We start from the raw sequence: 23685 nt of genomic DNA, 5'->3' as shown, positions 1-23685 counted from the left end.
GCATAAAAGGATCTGCTACTTGATCACCATCATCCACTTCTATCTCTACCCGGTGCACATCTTGGTCAATCAGCTCAATTTGATCATCCACCTGATTATAATCACCAAGTGATCATCTGTATCATGCTCAATAACCATTGCCTCTAAAACTGAGTTCTCAAGAGAAATTTTAGCATCCTCTGGCTCACTTGACTACCTCTGGTTCAACATCCTATGGCTGCTCTGTCGGCACAACACTCTCTATCACCACCTCATTTGCTTCCTCTGTTGAGCCTCACCACACTGTCATCATCAAATAGGCTTTCCATCTATAAGAAAAGAGTGGAAAAATCAATGTTCCAAAATGCTTAACGGAAACCCAAATGAGGCTTGATGGAACAAAGGGCTAATAGCCTAATATCATCTTACGTATCTAACATTAGGGAGTTTAATTTAGGAGTCTCTTTTATTTGTGCTTGTGTTATTGTAACTGTTGTGTTTAGATGTGCAGTGCAGGTACTTATCATAACATCTTATCAAGATGGTGTCAATAAAAATGGAGATGTGGATTGAAATCTATTTCCAAAGCATTTCAACGCTATCAACCATGCAATATAGATTCATATTACCCCATCTCTCTCTCTCTCTCTCTCTCTCTCTCTCTCTCTCTCTCTCTCTCTCTCTCTTATAGGTTTTGTATATGAACGTGAGAATAGAAAACAAAGTTTGAACACATGTTATCTCTTCAAAACTCCAAAAGATTGAACCCAACTTGTTCCATCCGCTTCCACACAGAAAATTACTACTGCTCCTACTAATATCACAACAAAATACACACTGATATATTCAACTTCAAACAGATTTTCCACAGTTGAAAAGCCCATTCCTCAACACACACTTGGAGTTGTCAGCCACTATCTGGCATCTGTTGTTGTTGTGAGGCTTGGTGCTGAGGCTGAGGCTGAGGCCATGGCATGTATGCCACCGGACGGGATTGGGCAGCATAGATAGCAGTCGCTGCCTGATCAACCGGCTTCCCCACAATCATTCCTGGGCCCGCCGGTGATGCATGCGGTGGAGGAACATAATAGTAAGGAATCGAATCGGCAGGAGCACCAACAGCAGGTATGGCGGCCCTTGGAATCCCGAGCCCCTCTTCCTTCAATTCATCCCTCGGGACGATGTCAACCAAGAAATCAAATATGTCAGTCCTTGTTATAGCAGCAGCAATGTCGTTCTTCTGTAGGGTCCGCCTTTTGTTCTCCTCGGTGTGGATCCATGAGCGGAGTGTCAATTCCAAAATGAACATCTCACATGCCTTTGCGAATATCACAGGAGCTTCAGCCGATATCATCCGTACATCCTCGTCGGCCTTCATTATCTTTTTTATCCGAGCGAGTGGGAGGCTGTGGTACTTGAAATCCGTTGTTTGCTCAATTTCTTGGATTTGGTTAGCCCAGAAAACCTGGAGCTGTTGTTGCTGCTGTTGTTGCTGCTGCTGCTGCTGTTGGTGGTGGAAATGTTGGACCTGCTGATAAGCAAGTTGAGGTTGGGATGTGGCGATGGCTCCAACTAGTTGAGCACCAGAAGCCACTACTGGGGCAGTTTGGTAGGGGGCAGCATAGGCTATCTGAGAAGCCCCGGTGACTACTCCCATTGCCGGTGGCTGCTGCGGTGCGGATTGATCCATACTCAATGTGTAGAAAAACGTGTCTTCTTCAGTGTTATCCTTTCCTCGAGTTTTCGCTCATCACATGTCTTTGAAAGGAAAACAAAATAAAAAATGGTCAAGTTGAGGATGCAATCACAGACCAAGATAAGCAATATGCTAAATTAACTGTAAGAACTGGATGAGAAGCTGCCAAAGGCTGAAAGGTTCAGTTAATTCCACACAAGTGTTCTGGTCATAATTTCCTTGGCATTGGGATCAATCCTGGTTATCCCGTCGGTTGAAAGGTGGAGATGCAATTATAATGTCAGATTGAATACAACGTACTAGTTTAACTGTCAGAACTGAATGAGAAGCTGCCAAGGTTGAAAGGTTCAGCCATTGATATTTTATTAATTCCAGAGGAGTTTGAAATGCAGCAGAATAGTGTGTGTTTTTTTTTTTTGAATGGCTGAAATTTCATTAAAAGAAAAGACCGAGGTGGTCAAGAACAACAACAATAACAAGAGAGAACAAGAGTGCAAACAAATACAACATCCAAGGTTAGACATCAAGGAGGTAAAAAATCAAACTGCTCGAAAGCTTCCAAGAGCACCCCTTCCCTGGCCAAGTTTATCCGCTATCCCATTCGTCGATCTCCCAAAATACCTTAATCTCCTCAAAGAAGTCAGATATATATGGGTTCCACTCAACCAACGAATAACGTTGAGGGAATCCCCTTCTACCATGACTCTGCCTAAGTCTGCCACTCCAATTGCGGCAGAATAGTGTTCTGCTCATAATTGCTAATCACGGGGACCAATCCTGATTCTCTATTACCTGATTGCAGTATGTTTGGAGTTGTGTGTCGTAACTGTTGGGAGGGGAAGTTGTGTGACATAACTGTGGAGAGTACATAAGATTTATATGTACACCAGGGTGTACATAGAAGTTATATAAACACTACTCTCCACAATAATAAGATACCCATTTAATAGTAAGTGTATCGCAATATTATAAACTATTAAATTAATTATCTGTTTTGACAATCAATTGCTACCAAGACCCAAAACTCCACAACATCACCACTTCTGTGGTGAGACATAATGAAATCTTGTATAGACAGGTCATGGCCTAAATTCAACTTCCAGTCCTATGGTTTTCTATAATTTGTGATGGCAAAGATTACACAGATCGGATATTGTAGTTGAAGAGGATATCGCAAGCAAAGCAGTGTAATATAGTTTGTGTCCAAACATGTTATCATCCCAGCTTTGGGAGAGAGAGGAGCCAAGCTTTTGAGACCATTGAGACTACTAGGGATGACAATTTGAAATCAAAGATCTCGGTAAGCATTTCTTGTGATTTGAAGCTGCCCGATTGGAAAAAGGGATTTTTATTTCTCAAAGTATATAATAGATCTTCTCAAGGAAATAGAAAATCTTGGAACAAAACCAACAGTCACTCCTATCGAACAAAATCATCGGTTAACAGGTATCCCCTCATTGATGTCGGTCATGTTCAGCATCTAGTGCGTCAGTTGATATATCTACCCTTTACTCGTTTAGACATTGCATAATTTGCGTGTGGTATCAGCCAATTATTTTTTTTCAAAAAAAAAAAAATCAGCCAATTTATGCATTCTCCTAGGACGACACATCTTGAAACCGCACACAGGATCATTGGATACCTCAAATTCTCTCCAGGAATTCTGTTTTCTAGACATGGAATTTTACTAATAGAGGCGCTCAATGGATGTTATTTGGGCAGGCCCTCTTAGAGAGAGGAGATCCTCCTCAGGTTATTGTACTTTAGTTGGTGGAAATCTAATGACTTGGAGAAGAAATAAGCAGTCAATTGTTGTCAAATCGAATGTTGAAGAAGAGGATTGAACTTTGGTGCATGGTGTTTGAGAGTTACTATTGCTCAAGAAACTCTGGTATAAGTTGGGATTCAACATACAGGCTCTTATGAGTTTGTATAGTGATAATAAAGCTGCTATCCATATTGCTCATACTCCGGTTCAACACGACACCAAATAAAGAGTATTGAAGTGGATCATAAGTTTAACAAATAAAAGTTGTGGTACCAAATGTTGACTAAGAAGTTTAATAAAAAGTATTCGAGATCTTAGGCAAGTTGGGCATGATGGGCATCTATACACGAACTTGACAGGGAGTGTTGTGAAAAACTTATTTGTAAATAACAGGCTTAGTAAGAGCCAATGGCAGTATTGTCATGTCAGTTGTATGATTAATAAAATTATGATAAGGGATCCTTGATCATATACATGAAACCCTATTCTCATTACATCTCTTTTCCTTCTCTCCATTTCTTCTCGATGATCTTAGAAAGGTTTTCATCTAAAACTGAGATTCGGGTCAGAACTCAGACAAGGTAACAGATGACTCAGGTGAATCAATAATTGACTCGGGAGTTTTTAAGCAATGTACAAAAAATACATTCGACAGGCAGCAGTTGCACTATATACAATGAATCTCTCCTAACGACGAATTTGGCCAACCTATCAGCCCAATCATTGGTGCTCCTATGGACATACTAGAAAGAAAGTCGTTACTTCTACACCCTTCCTCGGTAACATTTGCTAATCAGGTCTCACAACTTCAAGGCTACATTACAAAGCCAATATCGTATGCATACATATATTTTAAATAGTAACACGGCATACATGCATTTCCCTTTGCACATGGTGATCTTAAGTCATAACTACCACAATTGATACAAGAGAAACTGCCATGATTGATACAAGAGGCTACATATCCAAAAAAAGAAAGACTACAATGTAGGAAAGACATGAATGATTTTGTCAAAAAAAAAAGACACGATGAGGAGAGGATGCATGTTCAATCCATGTTATTGCATCTAAAGATTCCAGGTTTTTACATCTAAAAAATACTCTTCAATCCACAAGGAATCTTGACAAGTCAAGAAAGAAGAAGTTCTATGCATCGATGCTCATCCCTTGACTCTTCTACTTTGATCCTTACAACATATACAATACCGGAAAAAACCAAGAAGCAAATGATGATGGTGTTCTCATCATCATGAACCTCAAATCCTTACACTCTTATACACTAACTAGTGGACAAGTATTCTTGCACCTATTGAGAAACTCATCGAAAACTGAAGTCTTTTCTCTCCAAATTAGAGATCCATTTTTCCCCAATTATTAAGACACTTTTTTCTCTTTTTTCTTAAAATAGCTAATCATAAGTTTTAGGTTAGTAATTATTATCATTAAAATTGAATGAGAGAAAAGACAACACAACTAGACCTTATAAAAATAAAGGTCAATACTAAGGATAAATGCAAAAAAGGTTGAATGTCCAGATACAATCCCAAAAGTTCCTAGTTTTCATCTATTGGCTTGATTCTTCAAGGTATCAAGACAACACAACTAGACCTTTGCATGTATATAGAACATCATGGAGAAAGAGGTAATTTTCCAAGAGATTCAAATTTAAAGTTGATTCATCAGATCATGCTCATTAAATATTTAAATCTCCATACAGATTAGACTTGGATTTCGTTTCATTTCATCCGTTTCAGTAAAGACACCAATACAAACCCAAGAACGAAACATCTCGATCGGAATTTCATTTTATATAGGGCCATTTCATTCCAATTCACCTATTTCGGGCGATATCCAAAATCGGTTTTTTTTTTGAAAAAATTTATAGCAATGCCCCTAAAGGCCTATTTTTTATTTTTATTGCTTTATCATTTTGCCCCTTTTATGTTTTTTTTTTTTTACCGTTTTATAGCTATTTGAAGGGTATTTTCTATTTTTTGCTCTCTAAACAAAAAAAACCCATCATCTCCCTCATTTCATTCACTTCTTTGATACCTCTATCTTTCTCAAATCCTTTTGTTATCTCTACTCTCAAATCCATAAGTATTTGCCTTTCTTTTCCAAGTTAAGTCCTTCAGTCTCCACATTATTACTTCTCCATCTACAAACTGAAATTCCACGAATCCCTTGGTGGATAAGTCCGACGACTCAGCAGCAGTGCGGAATTGAGTTTCTCGTCCGATGGATCTGATCTATAATTAGGGTGCTACTTTCACTCTGTTAGCACCAGAAGATTTGCGCAGCAGATGGCCCTACTTAAGGATTTCAGACGGATTGAGCAACCAGCCCAACTCGGAGAGTTATCCCTCAGTTGGAGGCAGGTTGAGTTGCGACAGAGGATGGCTTTCTAGGATAAAATTTAGACAGTCGGCCATCTCTATCCCTGACACATGCTCAATATCGATCGTTGCGTCCTTTATGTGGAAGCAGGCGGATTTGTAGATCATATGCTTATCCAGTGCAGGTTTTCTAGATTCATGTGGGCCAAAACTTTCTAGATGTTTGGGATGTTGAGGGTCTCTTCGAACCTACTTATTCGACCTTCTTGACTCTTGGTCTTTTGCGTTAAGGCCCAATAAAGGTATGATCCTTTGGAAGCTCCTGCTATTGGCCACTATTTGGGTGTTATGGAAAGAAAGAAATGCCCGCACAGTCAAGAATGTGTCAGAAATGCCTCCTCTTTCTCAAAAATCTTATATTTAGTGATTTTTTGTGCAAGGAGCGAGATGTTGGTTGAAGCTAAACTTCGATGGGTGACCCCGGTCGGCGAGCATCCGAGTTCTCCTCAGAGAAGAGTTTGACTCAACTAAATGGGCGTTTTTAGGTCCTATTGGAATCAGATTCTAACGAGGCAGAAGTTAGAGCCATTCTTCAAGACATAAAATTAATGGCTACAAGATTGTGATAACCTCATTGTGGAGAGTGATTCCCTCAATGTTGTAAGATGGTTAGATGGGAGACACCCTCATCCTTAGAGATTCTTTGTGATTTTGGACCATGTGGAGGGCCACCCAATTCAATATCAGCATGTTTGGAGGTCGGCTAATGGAAAGGCGAACTGGTTAGCTCGTGAAGGAGTGGATCACCCATCACTTGAGATATTTGATTTCTTACCAACTTGATTTCTATTACTTGTATTTTTGTCCTTCCTCGTCTGTACTCGACCTTCTCGGCTGTGGGTTCCTCCCTTTCTTTTAATAAAATTCCACCATTGCAAAAAAAAAAAAAAAAAAAAAAAGTACACTAATTTCATGCAACTTACCACTTAAATGTTAAACAGTTGTGAAGCCATCACGTCGGTCATATGTTCATAGCCATTACACAAAAATGACATTGTTTGCTAATTCCCACCCAAGAAAAACCTTATAATAGTGATAAACTAAATACAGTACAATACAGCATCTTATGGTTGTCACTGAATAGCATTTCACAAGAAATCTTCTCCTTTAAATGGTGGGCAAGGCTAGTGGCTCATCAGTTGCACACTTGCAAAACATTAGCATGATCCAGATTCCAGACCATTCATCAACGAGGCCCCATTATGAAGATGAAATAACCCATAAATACTCCGATGGCAAAAGACTAATCAACCAAAATGAAAAGGAAGAATCAAAGGACAGAGCATACCAAACTCCACACTAGGGACATCCTAGCTAATCAAGCCTTCAAGGATCCCACGTGAGAAAAAGGGATTTGGGTCTGAGATAGCGATGAGAAAGCAAAACAAACAACACATACTACAAGACTAAATGGCATGCCCCAGGGTAATCCCTGCAAAAATTACTGGCCCTGTTTATTTTGGATTTTAAGAACCGATTGCGAGTCCCAAACTGATTATTGGTCTCAAATTTATGTTTAATTTTGAGTCCCATAATCAGTTCTGGACTCACAATCAATTCTCAAAATCCAAAACAAACAGGGCCTCATTCATTCTGGTTTCAAAATCATGCTTACAATGTATCAGGAATGCTTATAATTTCCCCTAATAACAACCGATTGATCTCAATCTAGCGGGTCTAAATAAACACCATACCATAATCTCTGATTCACAAAAAGAAAAAGGAAAAAAAGAAAGAAAGAAATGATATCTTGGAAAAAAGGAAAAGAAAAGAAAAGAAAGAAGAAATGATATCTTGGGAACGAAAGATGTTAATCTTTAGGGTGGTGATAAATTCACCCCCTTCGAGGATGAATTCACCCCGAATTTTTCAAAATGGACTGTACAAGTACAACCCACACCATAAGATGATCCAAACCGTCCATTTGATGGGCCACATCGTAAATAGGTTGTGCCCCAAAAATCATTTCCATAGGATGATCCCAAAACTATATTTCAGAGGGTTAGAATCATCCTATGGAAAAGATTTTTGGGGCAAAACCTATTTACGTTGTGGCACATCAAATGGACGGTTTGGATCATCCTATGGTGTGGGACTGTGGGTTGTACAGTAGATTTTGAAAAAATACAGGGTGAATTTATCCTAGAAGGGGGTGAATTTATCACTGCCCTAATTATCTTTATTCAATACCAAATTCATAAATAGAGATAAATTGTACAGAGGAAGAGAAACAAGGAGAAAAGATTAATGAAAGAAAACAATAACAGATCAAATTGAGCTCAAATTAAACCCTAATCCCCAACAATAACATAATATAGCAGTTTTAGAGGTAGAAACCCTAGAAAAAAAAAACAAATGAACGGACACATTACCTGAAGAAATTCTGGTTCGATTTGAAACCCTAGAGAAAGATGGAGATTTTTCTTGTTTTGTTTGAGAGAGAGAGAGAGAGAGAGAGAGAGAGAATCAAGTAGGGAGTGCAACGTGTCAGGTTATTATAAATTTGTCAGAGGGGAGAGGTGTCGTGTACTTTACACGTGGTGAAAAACGAGTGGTTGTAAATGTTTGAGATGCCGTCTGTGAGACAGTCGCCGTTGGTGGGTTCTTGTCTGTGCGGGACAGACGTCGACGTTTGCTGTTTTTGTGAATATGAGGAAAATTATATATTCGCTCCCTTTTCTTCCTAAGCCACCCCTTCTAGGCTAACGATGACTAAGAGAGCGGTCACAATTCATGGTTTTAAATTTCAACCGAAATCCGAAATTTCGGGTTTTGGTCTAGAGTCTAGACCGAAATCGGGTATACGGTATAACCAAAGCGTAACAAAATTACGACCGGAATTTCATCCGAAATTTAGGAGGGCCGGTTTGGATGCTGAGAAGATTTTGATTTGGAATTCTCACATTTGCAGCCTATTTTGCGTTGACATTTGGATCAAAATCAAATCCTTGAATTTCCAATTCAGCGACTGGGAGTGAAAATTCCAAATAAGCCGTGGAAATAAGAAATTAGAAATCCACAAATATGACAGTTTCCTTCACCCTCTTTGCTCCTGAACCTCTCACCTGCAACGGGAATTACCTCCTTCGCTCTCTGTCTCCCTCAACATGAGCTGGCAGATCTATTCATTTTGTACTCAAAATTCAATTCCAAATCCAAATACAAAATCTAAGCTATCCAAACAGGCCCTTAAGGAATTTCACCCAAAATCTTGACTTTGTTCATTATTTAATATCTTCCCGAAATTTCTGTCGTAATTACTGAAATTTTGGTAATTTTGGCCAAAATTTTGTATGAGATAAAATATTATTTTAATTGATTTAGTTGGATTTCGTCCAAAATTTCAAAGGTTTGGTTTCGGTGAGGAACAAAAAGCATTCTGAAGCTGAAATTTGAAACCATGGTCACTAATATCAAGCGCGGTACTTCCATCGTCCCACCCGCTATGAATTTGGACACCCTGTCATTGTATAATTTCTCACCAAAATTTACGTACCATCGTTATAAGAAGCGAAGAAAGAAACATAATACTTGAAATAAATGCAATTAAGGCTGAAAACATTTTCCTTAAAAAAACCAAACGAATAAAATTATTGCTAAAAATGGAAAGAAATGTTCTTGATACCCCCCTCTGATAATTACTCCAAAGTCTAGTGCTCCTCCAGAACCAAATGTGCATTTTCCTGATATTCCAGCCTTGGAGAGTAATAGGCAACATATTCCTGAGCATTGGCATTCAACACCCCGAGCACAATCCACCACGTCTTCAAGATTGTTTTATCTTCCGTCCACAATTCTTTCTACACATCAACCTCATTCTAACTCTGAAACATCATCTGACCTTAATTGGAAGCATGCTATGGTGGAAGAGCTTGCATCTCTTCAAAAACTCATACATGGAATCTTGTCCATATATGTCCTAGACAATTTATAGTGGGTTGCAAGTGGATCTATAACCGACCGTGTGGTAAAAAGGACGGAGAGAGAAAACCCTCCCTCCCTTGATTTTTGATCCAAGAAAAGCTCCCTTGTTTTTTACTTTTCCTTGGATCAGAAATCAAGGGTGGCAGGTTTTCTCTCTATGCCCTTTTTACCACACGGTCGGCCACCGTATAATTTCTCTTATAAAATAAAGGCTATGTATGATAAGGTACAATGCTTGATTTGTGGTTAAGGGATTTACACAAACACGACCACTGTTTGGACACAGACCATAGTTGCATTTATTCAAGGATGTTGACTATATTAGATGGATGCAAATAATGCCTTCTTAAATGGAGATCTTCGTTGAGAAGTTTACATGAATTGCCCTCCTAATTTGCCCAATCAGATCCATCTTGTCAAGTTTTATATGGCACCTCGTGCATAGTTTGATTGTTATTTTTGGCTTTGGTTTTTACAAAGTTCATATGATTTGGCCTTGTTTGCTCAGCATTCTGGTCGTTTTATTGGTGAGACTTTTGTTTGTTGAATTGTTGATATGGTGATCTTTGTCGAAATCCAGTTCATATATAACTTTATTTGAGCAAATGCTTCGAAATGAAAGATCGTCGTCAAGTTTAGTATATTTTTTTGTATCAGGTTAGCTTCATCTCAGGTGAAGTATGCTTCACATCTCATTAGTAGAGTTGGTAAGGTAGACAACAAAACAATGGACACCCATTGAGTTGAATATCAAACTTCGGCCTTCTGATTGAGAGCCCCTCTCAGATGCTCCTCGATGGAGACAAATTGTTGATAACTTCATCTATCTGACACTCTCTATACATATATCATTCAATCTGATGTTGGATATGATGCTCACATTGTGAGTCAATTCATGGTTGCACCTCGCTCACTTCACTTTTTTCATCCTACTTCAAATGGTGAGATGTGTGTAGTACTTTATTTCATGGGTTGTTTATCTTCTACGTCAAAAGTCAAATGTTGTGCTTACTCTGATGGAGATTGGGCAAGTGATGTCATTGATTGTCGGTGCACTATTGAAATACATATTTCTTCACAATTCTCTTATAATCTTGGTTGAGAAAGAAACAACCACTATCTACGCATTGAAAGGAAATATAGGTCGATTAGATCAATGGGAAAAGTGTTTCTGGTCTGTCGATCGGATAACTTATATGGTCCGTCGACCAGAAACAAGAGTGGGGCCCACATTGTTTGAGTGATACAAACCATTTATTTGATGTGTCCTGACATAGATAGGGTGTGCCCCAAAAATCAGCACCGTAGGATCATCCCAACCCTTCGATTTGTGGAGGTTAAAATGGATGGGTATGTAAACCTCCACAAATCTGTCCATTTTTAACATGCATAAGTCGAAGGGTTAGGATGATATTATGGAGCTGAATTTTTGGACACACCCTATCTATGTCAGGGCCCATCAAATGAATGGTTTGGATCACCCAAACAATGTGGGCCTACTCTTCCTTACAATTGAGGCTTTCAATCCAGTTGATGACTATAAATTTATGCGATGATTGAGGAATAGGAAACCTATTACAGCTTAGGTGGAAGCAATAGGAAACCCTTTCAGGAAAAACCAGAGATGCAGTTGTTTTTAAAGGAACAGGGAGAAAATCCTAAAATGCCAAACTCACGCTTCTTTTAGATATTTTGGAAACTTAAGGTGCCATATCCATGTTAGGGTGAAGAGTGAAACTAGATATAAGGGAATTTGCTAGGCAATTTCCCAGAAAGTCATTTCACGGCTCACTTTTGCAGGAGAGAACAACCACACAGGCTCACTTTTTAATAGATTTTGTCTGATTCATTTAATTCATCTGAGGTGGTTATTCTCTCTTGCAAAAGCAAGCCGCAAAATGACTTTTTGCCAGATTGCTTAGCAAATCCCTATAGTATACCAATTTTGCAGTTCCAATGTGCAAGCTCAACTGGAATTTAGCTATGAGGTGGTTCTTCTCTCTTGAAAATGAGGAGTCAAGAGCGAAATTGCCTAGACACTCCCAAATGTATATTATTAAAAGGAACTCTATTGCCACCGAATGAATAAAAGCAACAAAACTAAAAGAAGTGGGTCACAATGCCATTTCCCACGGCAAAAGAATGTTGACACATGCTTGGGTGGCAAATAATTATAAATTATTGAGTAAAATAAGGTGTTTATGCCCACTAATTCAAACATCGATTACATCAATAGATTGTTCAAGAATTTGTTGATGTTGAGCTTCATCACAACCATCCATTCACCAAAGACAAACCCCTCCATGTTATTTTCAAGGCATCATGTGGCCCCCACTTCTTACATAAACAAACCATTCATTTCTCTATTGAGACAAAATCCAGTTTTAGTAATAGAACCTTTTGATATTGGCACTACTTCATTTATCTTGAACCTATGTACTTGTCTGTTGATAGCTGGTTGGAAATTTTCCTAGCCAATGAGAAGAAGGTAGAATAAAATGGGGATGGGGAGGTCCCAAAATCAAAACAAGGGGATGTAAAACAATTATACGGTGAAAAATAGCCTCCAGAAAAGCCATATCTATATAATTTCTAGCAAAATCATGGAAACAAAAAAAAATTCCAAGAAAAAATTTTCTGCAATCCAAACAGGGCCTTACTAACTTTGGAAACCTTCCATGACTCATTGCTTGTTGGCCGACCAAGGAGAGGCTAAGATAAGACAAAAACAGATACATCAATTATGATTCATGCCAAGGTAACCCTAAAACCAGACCGGCCTAAAATGGTCAGTAGCGTAGGCTTTTAGTGTATTCTTCTCAAGTCTAAATCTTTTACGTATTAAATAAATCAAACCAACCATCGGATTTGCTGTCGCCACCCTTGTCTGTCTCTTTGACACCCTTTCTCTTTCTCACCAGTCACCACCCCTAAAACAAAGAGAGAACTGCCCTACCCAAATTAATAAATACACTCAGTGCCAAAATATTTTAAAAAATGCCCTCCTCTCTTCAAAGTAAGCTCTACTTTTGTTCCTGGGTCTATGCTAAACTTGAGCCGGCTTACATGAATGGTTAGGATCAACTCTACGGAAGCATTCCTTACTAAGTTGATAACATTCTTCCATTCCCTTGTTTTGATTTTGGCAGCCTTCACTTTATTTTAGTGAATGGTTGATAGCTTGCTTGCTAAAAAATGGGGCAAAGGGCTCTCCTATTGGTTAATTTTATGTACCATCTTTAATGGATTTTGACCAGTAGGAGAGCCCTTTGCCCCCCTTTTTAAAAGGGCTCCTGTGAGTCTAGCATTCCTTTGGTTGTTGATATTTTTTTTAAGTGTTGGACAATTCCACGTGGATGATTGTTTGAGCACGACATATTCAAAGTTGTGGAACCGCAAGAATCTTTAGAATGGGATTCCAGCTCAGCACATTTTGATTGAGATTTTGAGAAGAGTTGCTCTTTGGAGAGCACAGTACGATGAAAGTTTTAAGCTATGTTCAAGGGAGAGTTATTGTCTACCGTTGGCCTTTTATGGTATAATCAGTCAGGTAGGCCTGAGAGGCTGTGGTTTACCCTGTGGAGGATGTCATCGGTTTGATCCTGCTTATCTCCAGCTCGTGACCTTTTAGGGTCAGCCATACACGTGCATTTTTAATATCAAGGAGTTCAAGAGTGACCGAATAGATGAATGGTTTTAGATTGTCTAACCATGTGGACCCTACTGCGTTTTAAAGAAATACATGCATTTAACATATGTAAGGGAAATGATATGAACCAGCTTTAATAATCTGACAAACACAGCTTGTCTTTCCCTTTTTAATTGGTTTGCAAGAGCTTTTTGGGAACTGTAACAACCCTTGACAGCTCTTTGACTAATAAAAGACAATATGGGTCAGTGCAATTATCAAAACATGGTTGTGCTGATATCATTTCCCTGTAAAAACTCCAAAATTATATATATATATATATATATATATATATATATATGAGGAAAAGGATTGTACGCTCGAGTGTACCTAACCTTAGGTATGCTCGAGTGCCAAATCACATGGGTCCCAAATTTTTTGTGGTCATCTAAACCATTCATTTGCAAGGCCCCATCATAAATAAGGTGTGTACAAAAAATCAGCTCCATTGAATCATCCTAACCCCTCCAAAACTGTAAGGCAAAATGGGCAGATTTGTGGACAACCAGTGTCTGTCCATTTTGACCTCCACAAATGGATGGGTTAGGATGATCCTATGGAGCTGATTTTTGGTACGCACCCTATCTATGATGGGGCTTGCAAATGAATGATTTAGATGACCACAAAAAATGTGGGACCCATGTGATTTGGCACTCGAGCATACCTAAGGTTAGGTACACTCGAGCGTACAATCCTTTTCCTCTCTCTCTCTCTCTCTCTCTCTATATATATATATATATATATATATATATATATATATATATATATATATATATATATATATATATATATATATATATATATATGTGTGTGTGTGTGTATTATTTTAAAGTAGAAAATAAATATAGGTTTCGGTCGCCCCAAAGCAAGCAGTTTTTCTGTGCTTATTGTATTAGAAGGGCGTCCCTTGACTCTTAAAATAAGAGCGTACAATAAAAAAAAAATGAAATGCATTCCATTCATATGTAAACAAAGTATTGTGCACCTTTCTGGGGTTAAGAAAGAAAGGCATATTCTTAGTCACTTTCTTCATGCAACATGCATGAATATATAATTGGGTTAAACTCAACCCATTCCACCTATGTCACTCTCTCTAAAGACCAAAAACCAGAAGTGTGTGGAGGTGAAAGGATGAATGCTGCTCAGTTCTCAATCTCTATTCCAGGTGATCTCAACCAAGATATGGCTATCCGAAGGTTTTGCGCAGCTCGTCTTGAGCAAGAAGGAGACCTTGAGGACGGATTTGACGAGCTAGAGTCATGGATTCCTTGGGATACAAGTGCCCCATCTTGCTTACGGTCGACCGATCAAGATGAATTTGTCAATAGCTTCATTAACACGGATTGGTGCGTCCAAGATAATGGTGATTCCTCCCAAAATCAACAATCTCCCGATGAATCCCTAACTTTTTCGGCACAGAATGATGTCTACAGGGAGGTATCGATGATTGGGGGAGATGAATTGGAGATAGAAAGTTTGGTGGGAGAATTGGGAGTCACCTCAGAGGTGGTGCCTAGCATGGAAGGTGTGACACATGGAGTTGATCAAGGGCTTCACTTGGTGCACTTGTTGTTAGCTTGCGCCGAGGCCGTTGGATGCAGAGACACCCAACTCGCCGCGTCCATGCTTAACCAAATTTGGGCCTCATCTAATCCATGGGGTGATCCATGGCAAAGGGTGTCATTTTGCTTTGCTATGGGATTGAAGGTAAGATTATCTATTCTTCTTAATGTGGGTGTAAAAGGGCTTTTGAGTAATGTGGCTGTGGATGTTCCCTTGATCACTACAGAAGAGAAGATGGAAGGCTTCCATCTCCTTTATCAAACCACTCCATATATTGCATTTGGCTTCATGGCTGCAAATGAGGCTATATGTCAAGCAGCCCAAGGGAAGGAATCCTTGCACATCATTGATCTAGGGATGAACCATGCCCTCCAATGGCCTTCCTTGATCAGGACTTTATCTTCACGCCCTGAGGGCCCACCGAGCCTCCGAATTACAGCCATCGGTGTGGGACCAGACCGGCTAGAGTTAGAGTCTAGCATGAACTTCCTCATCAAGGACGCGAGCTCTTTCGGCATGCCTCTAGGATTTCGAGCAATCACAGAGCCTCTAACCCCAGACCTATTGAATGGTGAAACCCTTGACTTGAGAGAAGGAGAATTGCTGTTTGTAAACAGTATCATGCATCTTCACAAGTATGTCAAGGAGAGTAGGGGGTCTCTAAAGGCCATTCTACAAGCAATTAGGAAATTGGGCCCAACACTGTGCACTGTGGTGGAACAAGACGCGAACCATAACGGGCCGTTCTTCCTCGGTAGGTTCCTCGAATCCCTTCATTACTATTCCGCCATATTCGATTCACTCGAGGCTAGTCTCCCGAGGCCTAGTCTGCAAAGAATTAAGATTGAGAGATCACATTTCGCCGAGGAAATTTGTAACATAATTGCATACGAGGGCTCAGAAAGAGTGGAACGACATGAAAGAGCGGACCAATGGCGGCGGCAACTAGGGAGGGCAGGATTCCAAGCAGTTGGACTCAAGTTTATGAGTCAGGCAAGGATGATGTTGTCTCTGTATGGGTGTGATGGGTATAGTCTTGCTAGTGAGAAGGGATGTTTGCTTTTAGGGTGGAAAGGGAGACCCATAATGGTGGCTTCTGCATGGCAACTTCACCATGTTGCCTCCACTTGAAATCTTAAAAATAAAATTTTCAATCATTTATACAATGTCTTGGTTTTTTTTTTCTTTTTTTCTTTTTTTTTTTGTGAATAGTATACAATGTTCTTAGTTACTAGTTAGAAAATAATTACGTGGAGGATTTACTGATGATGATCGGCATGTCAAACGAAAGGTAGCAGTGTCATCGGTAAACCGAGTAAAGATTCTTATAATCCGTGTGAATTAAGGGCCTCTTTGGATACTTCTATATGAAAATGGTTTTCAAGTTAAATATAATTGTTTTCAAATAATAGTTAGGAAATGATATTTCCACCCCCTTTGCTTGTCTTTTTCCTAAAAATGATTGCATTTCAACCCCCTAGCTGTCCTTGGTGCTGCCTTCTATTGCACACCAGTCAGACTGAGTGTTAGAGTCAGACTAGACTGTGTTAAGTACCTAACCAATACACCAAAAGCCATAGAACATGTTAGGCTAAGACATTTAAACCTGTCCCATATCAAGCTGGTCCCACCTGGTCCCATACCAAGGCATGTACCCACTTAGGACCATAACATTCCATTATGCTTTTGCATCTCACTACGTGTCAGCTTTCACTCTGGCTTTTTTTCTTCTTTTTTTCATGTAGCCCTTTCCACAGGTCGCCCCTTCCGTGACAGCCCACTAATGATACCAAATCTTAGGTAACTAGCCAATACGCCAAAAGCCCTAAGACTGACGGAATGAGTTAGGCTGACCTCTTTAAGCCTGTCCCATACCTTACCAAGATGAGTCCCACCTAGTCCCATACAAATTTCATCCGCAATGCTCGTGGTTGTTGCAAGTGTGCGGGCATTGATACATGAGGTGGGCTAACATGCTCAACGAATGAGGTTAGATGTTAGCAGGATCTTACTCAAGGACGAAGGATCCAGATCATGGCCTAAGGTCCATCGGGCTACATACAATAGAATTGGTGCATAATCCGTTCCAAACTCCCTTTGCTTCCTTACACCTTCCTAGATTTCAACAACGTGGAAGTGCATACAACAAGATTCCAACAAGGTGGAAGTGCACACACTTACGCAGCTACCTTTGTATCTTTCATATACATAGTCAGACTGTATATTAGCTCATGTCAATGAGGATAGTTATGATCACATAATAGATATTGATGTAGGGCTGGTTTTTCTGTTGGGAAAACCCATGCCCAATTTGTTATCCTTCTTTTTAATAAAGTTTTTGATGATGTTCAAAAACAAAATATCAAGTCTAGACAAGAGTAAAGTAGGACATGAAAATAGACACTAATTCATGGTAATGAGATGCTCTTTCTCTATTTCAACTAAGACTTCACAACATCATTAGATTCATTGCCCTAATCAGTCGATGTCAAAGAGAAGGTTTGAAAGCTCAAAACATGAGGTCACTGTCCATGTTCAAATATCAGTAGAGAAAGAGGGTTTTCAGGTTCAATATGCATATGCTGCAGTACTATTTTTCAAGTTTCCAAGTGTTCTATTGGGTTTTAGGAATACATTATTAGGATTTCCTATTATTCAGACTTCCCAATTGTTTGATCAACTTCTCTGCATTCAACTAATTTTTCAAGTGTTCAGAGAGTTCACTTCTTTTTCAAAGAAACAGTCACCCCATATCACTTGACCCAAGTCTTGATCTGGTTAAGTCAACTCAGAAGGTTATTCAAGTAGTTGATCTGGGTCCTAAATGCTGCTTTAAATTACAAGAAAGACCAGACCAGTAACCAACATCATAAGCTACTGAGCCAACAACATCAAGACAATACATTGGAATAGAACACATTCAAGCAGTACTCATACAGAATAAAAGGGTAGAGTCCACCTTTCTGAAACACACGGGATTCTCAATCTTGGACACGAAAAAATGTCAAGAAAACACAGAAATTTGGAACAATGACCTGCACTCTGAAGCACATAATAATGCAACAAAGTATGATGATACTACCACGTGAAATCTTGTTGAGTACTGTAAGGCAGTAGTCTTACTACAAAAAACATGACTGGTGCATCAGTTATTTTGGCAAAAGCATTTCGTGAGAGAACTCAACTGCGTTGGAGACAATAATACAATTCACAAAGCTGTCAAAAGGTGATATCTGGTGAACTTGTTCGTTTGTATCATTGAGAGTAAAAAAGTTGGGTCAGTTCTAGCAAGTGCAGAATGTCAGTTCTAGCAAGTAGCATGCAAAAATATAATCTTTTACCACTCCATCTGGGAAAGGTTTAGGCTTTCGATTAACATACCTGTAGGGCCCACAGACAGAATCTGCTACCACTGAGAGCCATCTGGGAAAGGTTTTAGCGCATCGTCTTTTCCATTAACATAAAATTCCACAATTGCTTTCATCCTCGAAAGTTTATCCGGATGGTAATTAGCATGAACAATCACTGGCTTTAACTTTCTCAGGTTAGGATCTTTCCTGACAGTCTTGAACAGGACTTTGCTGTTCATAAATAGATAAAAATCCATAGTTCTCTTGGAAGCATGAAGCCCATCATATCCAGGGTGTGAGGGAAAATAGAGCTCCTCATTGAATACCGCCTGATCCCACGACTTTGGTTCCCGTGAAAGCCGATCTGCCACACGATCCAAAAGTTCAATCGACGGGATTGTGGGCCTTATGTAAAAAAAACCAGAGTTGTAAACCCATATCCGCATTGTATGAGCATATCTAGCCCAACCCATTGAAGGCTCATCGAAAACATCATTATACCCATAAGCCGTCACATTATCGTGGCCATCGGTCATGGATTCCACATCTGAATCCCTATAAAGATGATCAAATGGGTTCTGTAGGTACACTATATCAACATCCGAAAGAAGAATGCTATAACCAAGTTGTAAAAACTCCCTCAATACACGGAATTTCAACCCTGAAATGGCATGGTTACCGCCAGCCCTCGCGACGGAATCCACACCTTCATCAGGGTCTCTTCTGTAAAACGGGACTTGTTTCGACTTGCAGAAATTTGCTGTATCATCATCCAATGCTACGACCAGATAATTAGGTATGCCCACTTTCTGGATGTTACTGAACCAGACCTCCAACATTTCTTTCACATTCGAATTTGCCAATGCGACTAAAAGCTCTTTACGTAGAGCCACATTCTCAAGTAACTTTGCCAATCTTGGATTGACTGACTCATCAGGAATGACAGTTGGGTTGGTTCTTAAAGCCTTAACAGTACCAAAAGGTCCGGCTTTATGCTGTTCTCCCAACACAAGAAATTGCTTTTGTGCCTGATCCTTCCCTTGTTCGGCCAACTGAAGCTTCATGGTCAGCTCTCTCGTCTGTTTTTTCAATTCAGCATTCTTCTCTGACAATGATACTAGCTCTGACTTCAACATGTTAATCCGCTCCGGCGATTCACATGGGGACAAATTCTAGTAATAGAAATGTGGCAAAAAGAAAGCAACCACGACAAAAGAAAGGAACAAGAAGACAATCATTTCATGTACATAAAGTTAAAATTGGGAAACTATTAATATGAATAAAAAACCAAGAAAACTAAGCCATTTAGTAGAAAACTTAAAAATCCATCTTAATCTAAGCTAATATTCAATGAGTGCACTGATTGGAAGTTTAGAACCACGAGAAAAGAGTTTTGGATAAATTTCATAAATAGAACTAAGCCTAGAACATGAACCTATACATCCAACATGCTTTTCTGGTGAGAATTTCTACATTCAGATTGCATGAACAGAGAGAATATGGATATTGAAAATCAATTTTACAAAATAGAGCAAAATATGTTAGTAATCTTCACTCTCAAGTTGTGTAGACATCAAACATAGTGTTCAGCAGAATGCATACAGCAATTGTCGATTTAAGATCTTAGAAACTACTAGCATCATAACATAAACATCAACACTAGAATTTTCTTTCTACTTCTCCTTTTTTCCTCCACCATTCCCAAAAAAAATTCCACTAGCGTATGCATGCAAGTAAAACTCTTTCTAGAGAAATAGATTTCCGTAGAAATCCATTTTACACAGTTTGGATGGGTTGATTTCTGGTGAAATCTATTCCCCTCAACAAAGATTTTACTTAAAAACTGATTAAAAAGGCACCCCCCATAGATGGCGAGAAAACACTATCCTGTGAAATTGATCCCAGCCTTTACCAAGGCCTTTTTTTTAAATCCTGAATGTTTTTTTCTGCGTAGCTCTCTCATGTATCAAAAAATCCCAATGCTGCCTTTCTTCGTCCCCACCAACCAATGCCCCTCTAATTACAGGGTATCCTCAGTTCTAACTCACTTTCGCTTCCATTTACTTTTCTTTTCAATTTCTTTCCTCAATTTCTGAGTTGGATCTGCTCGTGATAGGAGATAGTGTTTCTATGGTTTAATTTTTTATATCGGCGTTTTTTGTTTCAGCAGGATCTTGCGATTTGCCATTTTGCAGCTTTTTGCTATTTCATGAAGCAGTAATTCTATTACAAATTCTTGTTAATGGTAAGTTGATTTCTATGAATATTTTTGCTCGCATTTGTTTTCGTATTTACGTTCTTGAATTTTGATATTTTAGGAAGATAATGGATTATTCTGACAATGCTAATGAGGTTTTTTCCGCAAAAGATCTGGAGCAGGTTACCTTTTCACTGTCAAGATTAGGATGACTTGGATATCAACCGGAATGACAGAATGAGATTGGTGGGAATGAAGAATCCCTGGTTGAACTAGTTGAGTTGAGAATGAAATCGCCAAGTTGATTTGAAAATACAGAAAATAAAGCGAACTCATGACTGAACTAATTATTAACAATGTTAGTCCAGACTGATCAAATTGTATTAGCCAATGTTTAACAACTCAAAACACAACTTGAAAATCACTATGCATATTGTTGGGGATCAAAAACTTGTCAATCAAGCCAAGTCTTTGATAAATCAAATAGAGCAGGTGGAGTTAGTAATTTAAAGCATAAGGCATCTCCAATGAAATCATATATGCAACACTTATTTACTTTTCAGGGAAATGAACTATGTCATCCAAACACTGTAATTAGAATTCTTCCTGAAAACTTCAGATGCCATCCAAACAGTGTACATCGAATTTCACAATAAATCATTTACAGTTGAAATAGATTTCATATGAAATCGGTTTACTCCTGCAAATTAATTACATGCATCCAAACTAGGAATTTTTTGGAAAGGAAAAATATTTCCAAATTTTCCTACTTTATTTAGACATAAAAGAAGATAATTTGAACCAGTGTTTAAAAATGCGGATTTGACGCGGAACGCGGCTAAGAAAAATCCTTGTCGACTAGGCACGGATGCGGTAAAGAATGCGGTTGACACGGTTTACATGGTCATAACTCGGGAGAGTCAAAGGAGTTTATTGACTCTGTAGGGCAAAACGCGGAATGCGGATGTGGTGCAACGCGGAATGCGGCTGAGGTAAAAAGGAGTCGACTCGGGTGAGTTCCTTGCCGAGTCAAGGAGTTTTTAAACACTGATTTGAACCAAACCTATTCATTTTTATTTTTATTTTGGCTTAAAATGAACTTCAATTTATCATTATATCCCTCTAAATTATCCATAATCATACTATTTTCCTCCAAATTGTGCAAAGGAAAAAAATTTCCAAGAAAAAAAAATTCCCCCATAAATGTTTTTATTCCAATCCAAACAACCCTAATGAGCAGATAAGAACACAAACAAGCATGAAAATTACCATTTCCAACAACAAAATATAAACTTTAGAAACCCTAAGAACACACACAATCATGAAAATTACCATTTCCATCAACAAAATCTAAACTTTAGAAACCCTAAAAACATAAATAATCATGAAAATTACCATTTCCATCAACAAAATCTAAACTTTAGAAACCTTTAGAAAACAAAAGAAGAGAAAAATGAAATCTTTAGCAGAAAGAAGCTTTAATTAAACCTAAAATGTCGAAATCTAAGGAAAAGAATAGAAAAAGGAAAATTAGAAGTAAGAAAAACCTGTGTAGAGGAGGTGTGAATTTGGTTTTGAGGAAGATCTGAACTTAAGAATCCGTTGGGGAAGAGAAATGCGAAGAGGCATCCGAGGAAAATTCCGATTGCAACTGCAATCGCGATTCGAGATCCTCGAATCGACGGTCCATTGTTCCTCATCAGTGGGCCCTCTCTACGCCCCGTCATTGCTCCGATTCTCAGAGATTTTTAGGGTGAATGGAACCCTAGAACCAGAGAGAGAGAGAGAGAGAGAGAGAGAGAGGTTTTATTTTAATTTGTTGTGTCATGCAAAAGTCAGCTGCAAATTGGGTTTAGACGAAATCCCATCCATTTTTAATGGGATTTGCTAGGCAATTTCGCAGAAAGCCATTTCGCAGCTTACTATTGCTAATTTAGGAGTGCAACTTGGGTTGGGCTCAAGTTCGGCTTGAGCCCAACCCGACAGGTTCGACCCGATTTTGGCCCGGGTTGGGATAGGGTTGGGTTTTCCAACCCGATTTGATTTTGGGTTGGGTTAGGTTTGAGACCTGTTCTGAACCCGACGTCTGTCCTCTAATTCTATTGTGATTTTTTAGGGCTAGTTTGTTTTTTGCATTTTTCGCTTTTCCCTTGGTTAACTCGAAATTAACCCGACTCAACCTGACCAGATTAGGAAAAAGTAGGTTAGACAGGTTGGGTTGGGTTGACCATCCTCGACCCAAATCTTGGGTTAGATCCGGTTAGGGTGGAAGGAATGCTATCTCCGGTTGGCTAGGGTTAGCCTCAATCCGACCCGAGCTGCACCCCTCCTCTCATGCAATACTATTGCATGACAGAACGAGCAGCCACACGGGCTCACCTTTTAGCCCATTTGTCTTATTATTTCATTCATCTAAGGTGGATGTTCTCTCGTGAAAAAGTCAGTCTCAAAATGGCTTTCCGCCAAACTCCCTAGTAAATCCTTGCAGTTTATTACAATTGATTAAGGCTACTGATATTTGGCATTACTATGTTTTAATAATTGCAAAAACACAGCTTGTCTTTTCTTTAATTGGCTCTTTGAGATATTGGTTAGTGCAATTTCTTCTTTAATTGCAGAATAACAGCAGTTTAAATAATAAAAGACAATATTAGTTAGTGCAATTTTTAAAACATGGTAGTCCCAATATCAGTAGCCCTGATTAATTAACTATTAGGAGGCTAACAGTAAGGCAAGCAAAAATTACAAAAAATACGCATCACAAGTCACATCCTCAGATAAGCCCACGCTGAGAATATCAACCGTGGGGATTAAATAAAACGAACGGTTTCGATTATCCATTTTTGTGGACCCTAGAGATTTTCATTTTATGTCCTCTCATGATAGAGACCCTGTGAATGAAGGGTTCAGATCATTCTATGACCCCAATTTTTTATTCAAATCCTAATTACCAATTTGTCAAGTCCCATGGAATTCAGGGCCTTTTTATGCCATTATTTTCCATGGAATATTTTTTTAATTGTTGCCAAACATGCCCTTTACATCATCTCCATCACGGGCCCATTTGAATGAAGGGTTAAGATTGCACTAAATGTTTGATAACCATAAACAGAAGATCTGAAGC

At 39.0% G+C, this 23685-nt stretch overlaps 2 protein-coding genes and 1 pseudogene across 3 annotated transcripts; 1 reads left to right on the top strand and 2 right to left on the bottom strand.

Moving 5' to 3' along the window:
* Positions 1-692: 692 nt before the first annotated feature.
* On the bottom strand, positions 693-8363 carry LOC143854160 (nuclear transcription factor Y subunit C-4-like). Its single transcript, XM_077363991.1, has 2 exons — positions 8212-8363; positions 693-1737 (listed from the first exon to the last, which is right to left on the bottom strand). Exon 2 carries the CDS (start codon positions 1667-1669, stop codon positions 887-889), a length of 783 nt encoding a protein of 260 aa, XP_077220106.1. The 5' UTR covers positions 1670-1737; positions 8212-8363; the 3' UTR covers positions 693-886.
* A 5943-nt stretch (positions 8364-14306) lies between these two features.
* LOC143854005 (arabinosyltransferase RRA3-like) lies at positions 14307-22405 on the bottom strand. Of its 2 annotated transcripts, XM_077363704.1 has the most exons (3): positions 22109-22405; positions 18396-19536; positions 14307-15842 (listed from the first exon to the last, which is right to left on the bottom strand). In XM_077363704.1, the coding sequence occupies exons 1-2, from the start codon at positions 22286-22288 to the stop codon at positions 18421-18423; spliced, it is 1296 nt and encodes a 431-aa protein (XP_077219819.1). In that variant the 5' UTR covers positions 22289-22405; the 3' UTR covers positions 14307-15842; positions 18396-18420. The 2 variants fall into 2 exon arrangements, with proteins under 2 accessions (XP_077219819.1, XP_077219818.1); XM_077363703.1 differs by lacking the exon at positions 14307-15842 and having other exon boundaries at positions 17890-19536.
* Positions 14544-16342, top strand: LOC143854004 (GRAS family protein RAD1 pseudogene; annotated as a pseudogene).
* Positions 22406-23685: the final 1280 nt, after the last annotated feature.

The sequence above is a fragment of the Tasmannia lanceolata genome, unplaced genomic scaffold (assembly GCF_043159265.1).
Source record: "Tasmannia lanceolata isolate RefF3 unplaced genomic scaffold, GAP_Taslan_0.1 ptg000020l, whole genome shotgun sequence".
Lineage (NCBI taxonomy): Eukaryota > Viridiplantae > Streptophyta > Magnoliopsida > Canellales > Winteraceae > Tasmannia > Tasmannia lanceolata.
Note: the sequence above shows the minus strand (reverse complement) of the source record. Positions and strands in the feature narration are given on the sequence as shown.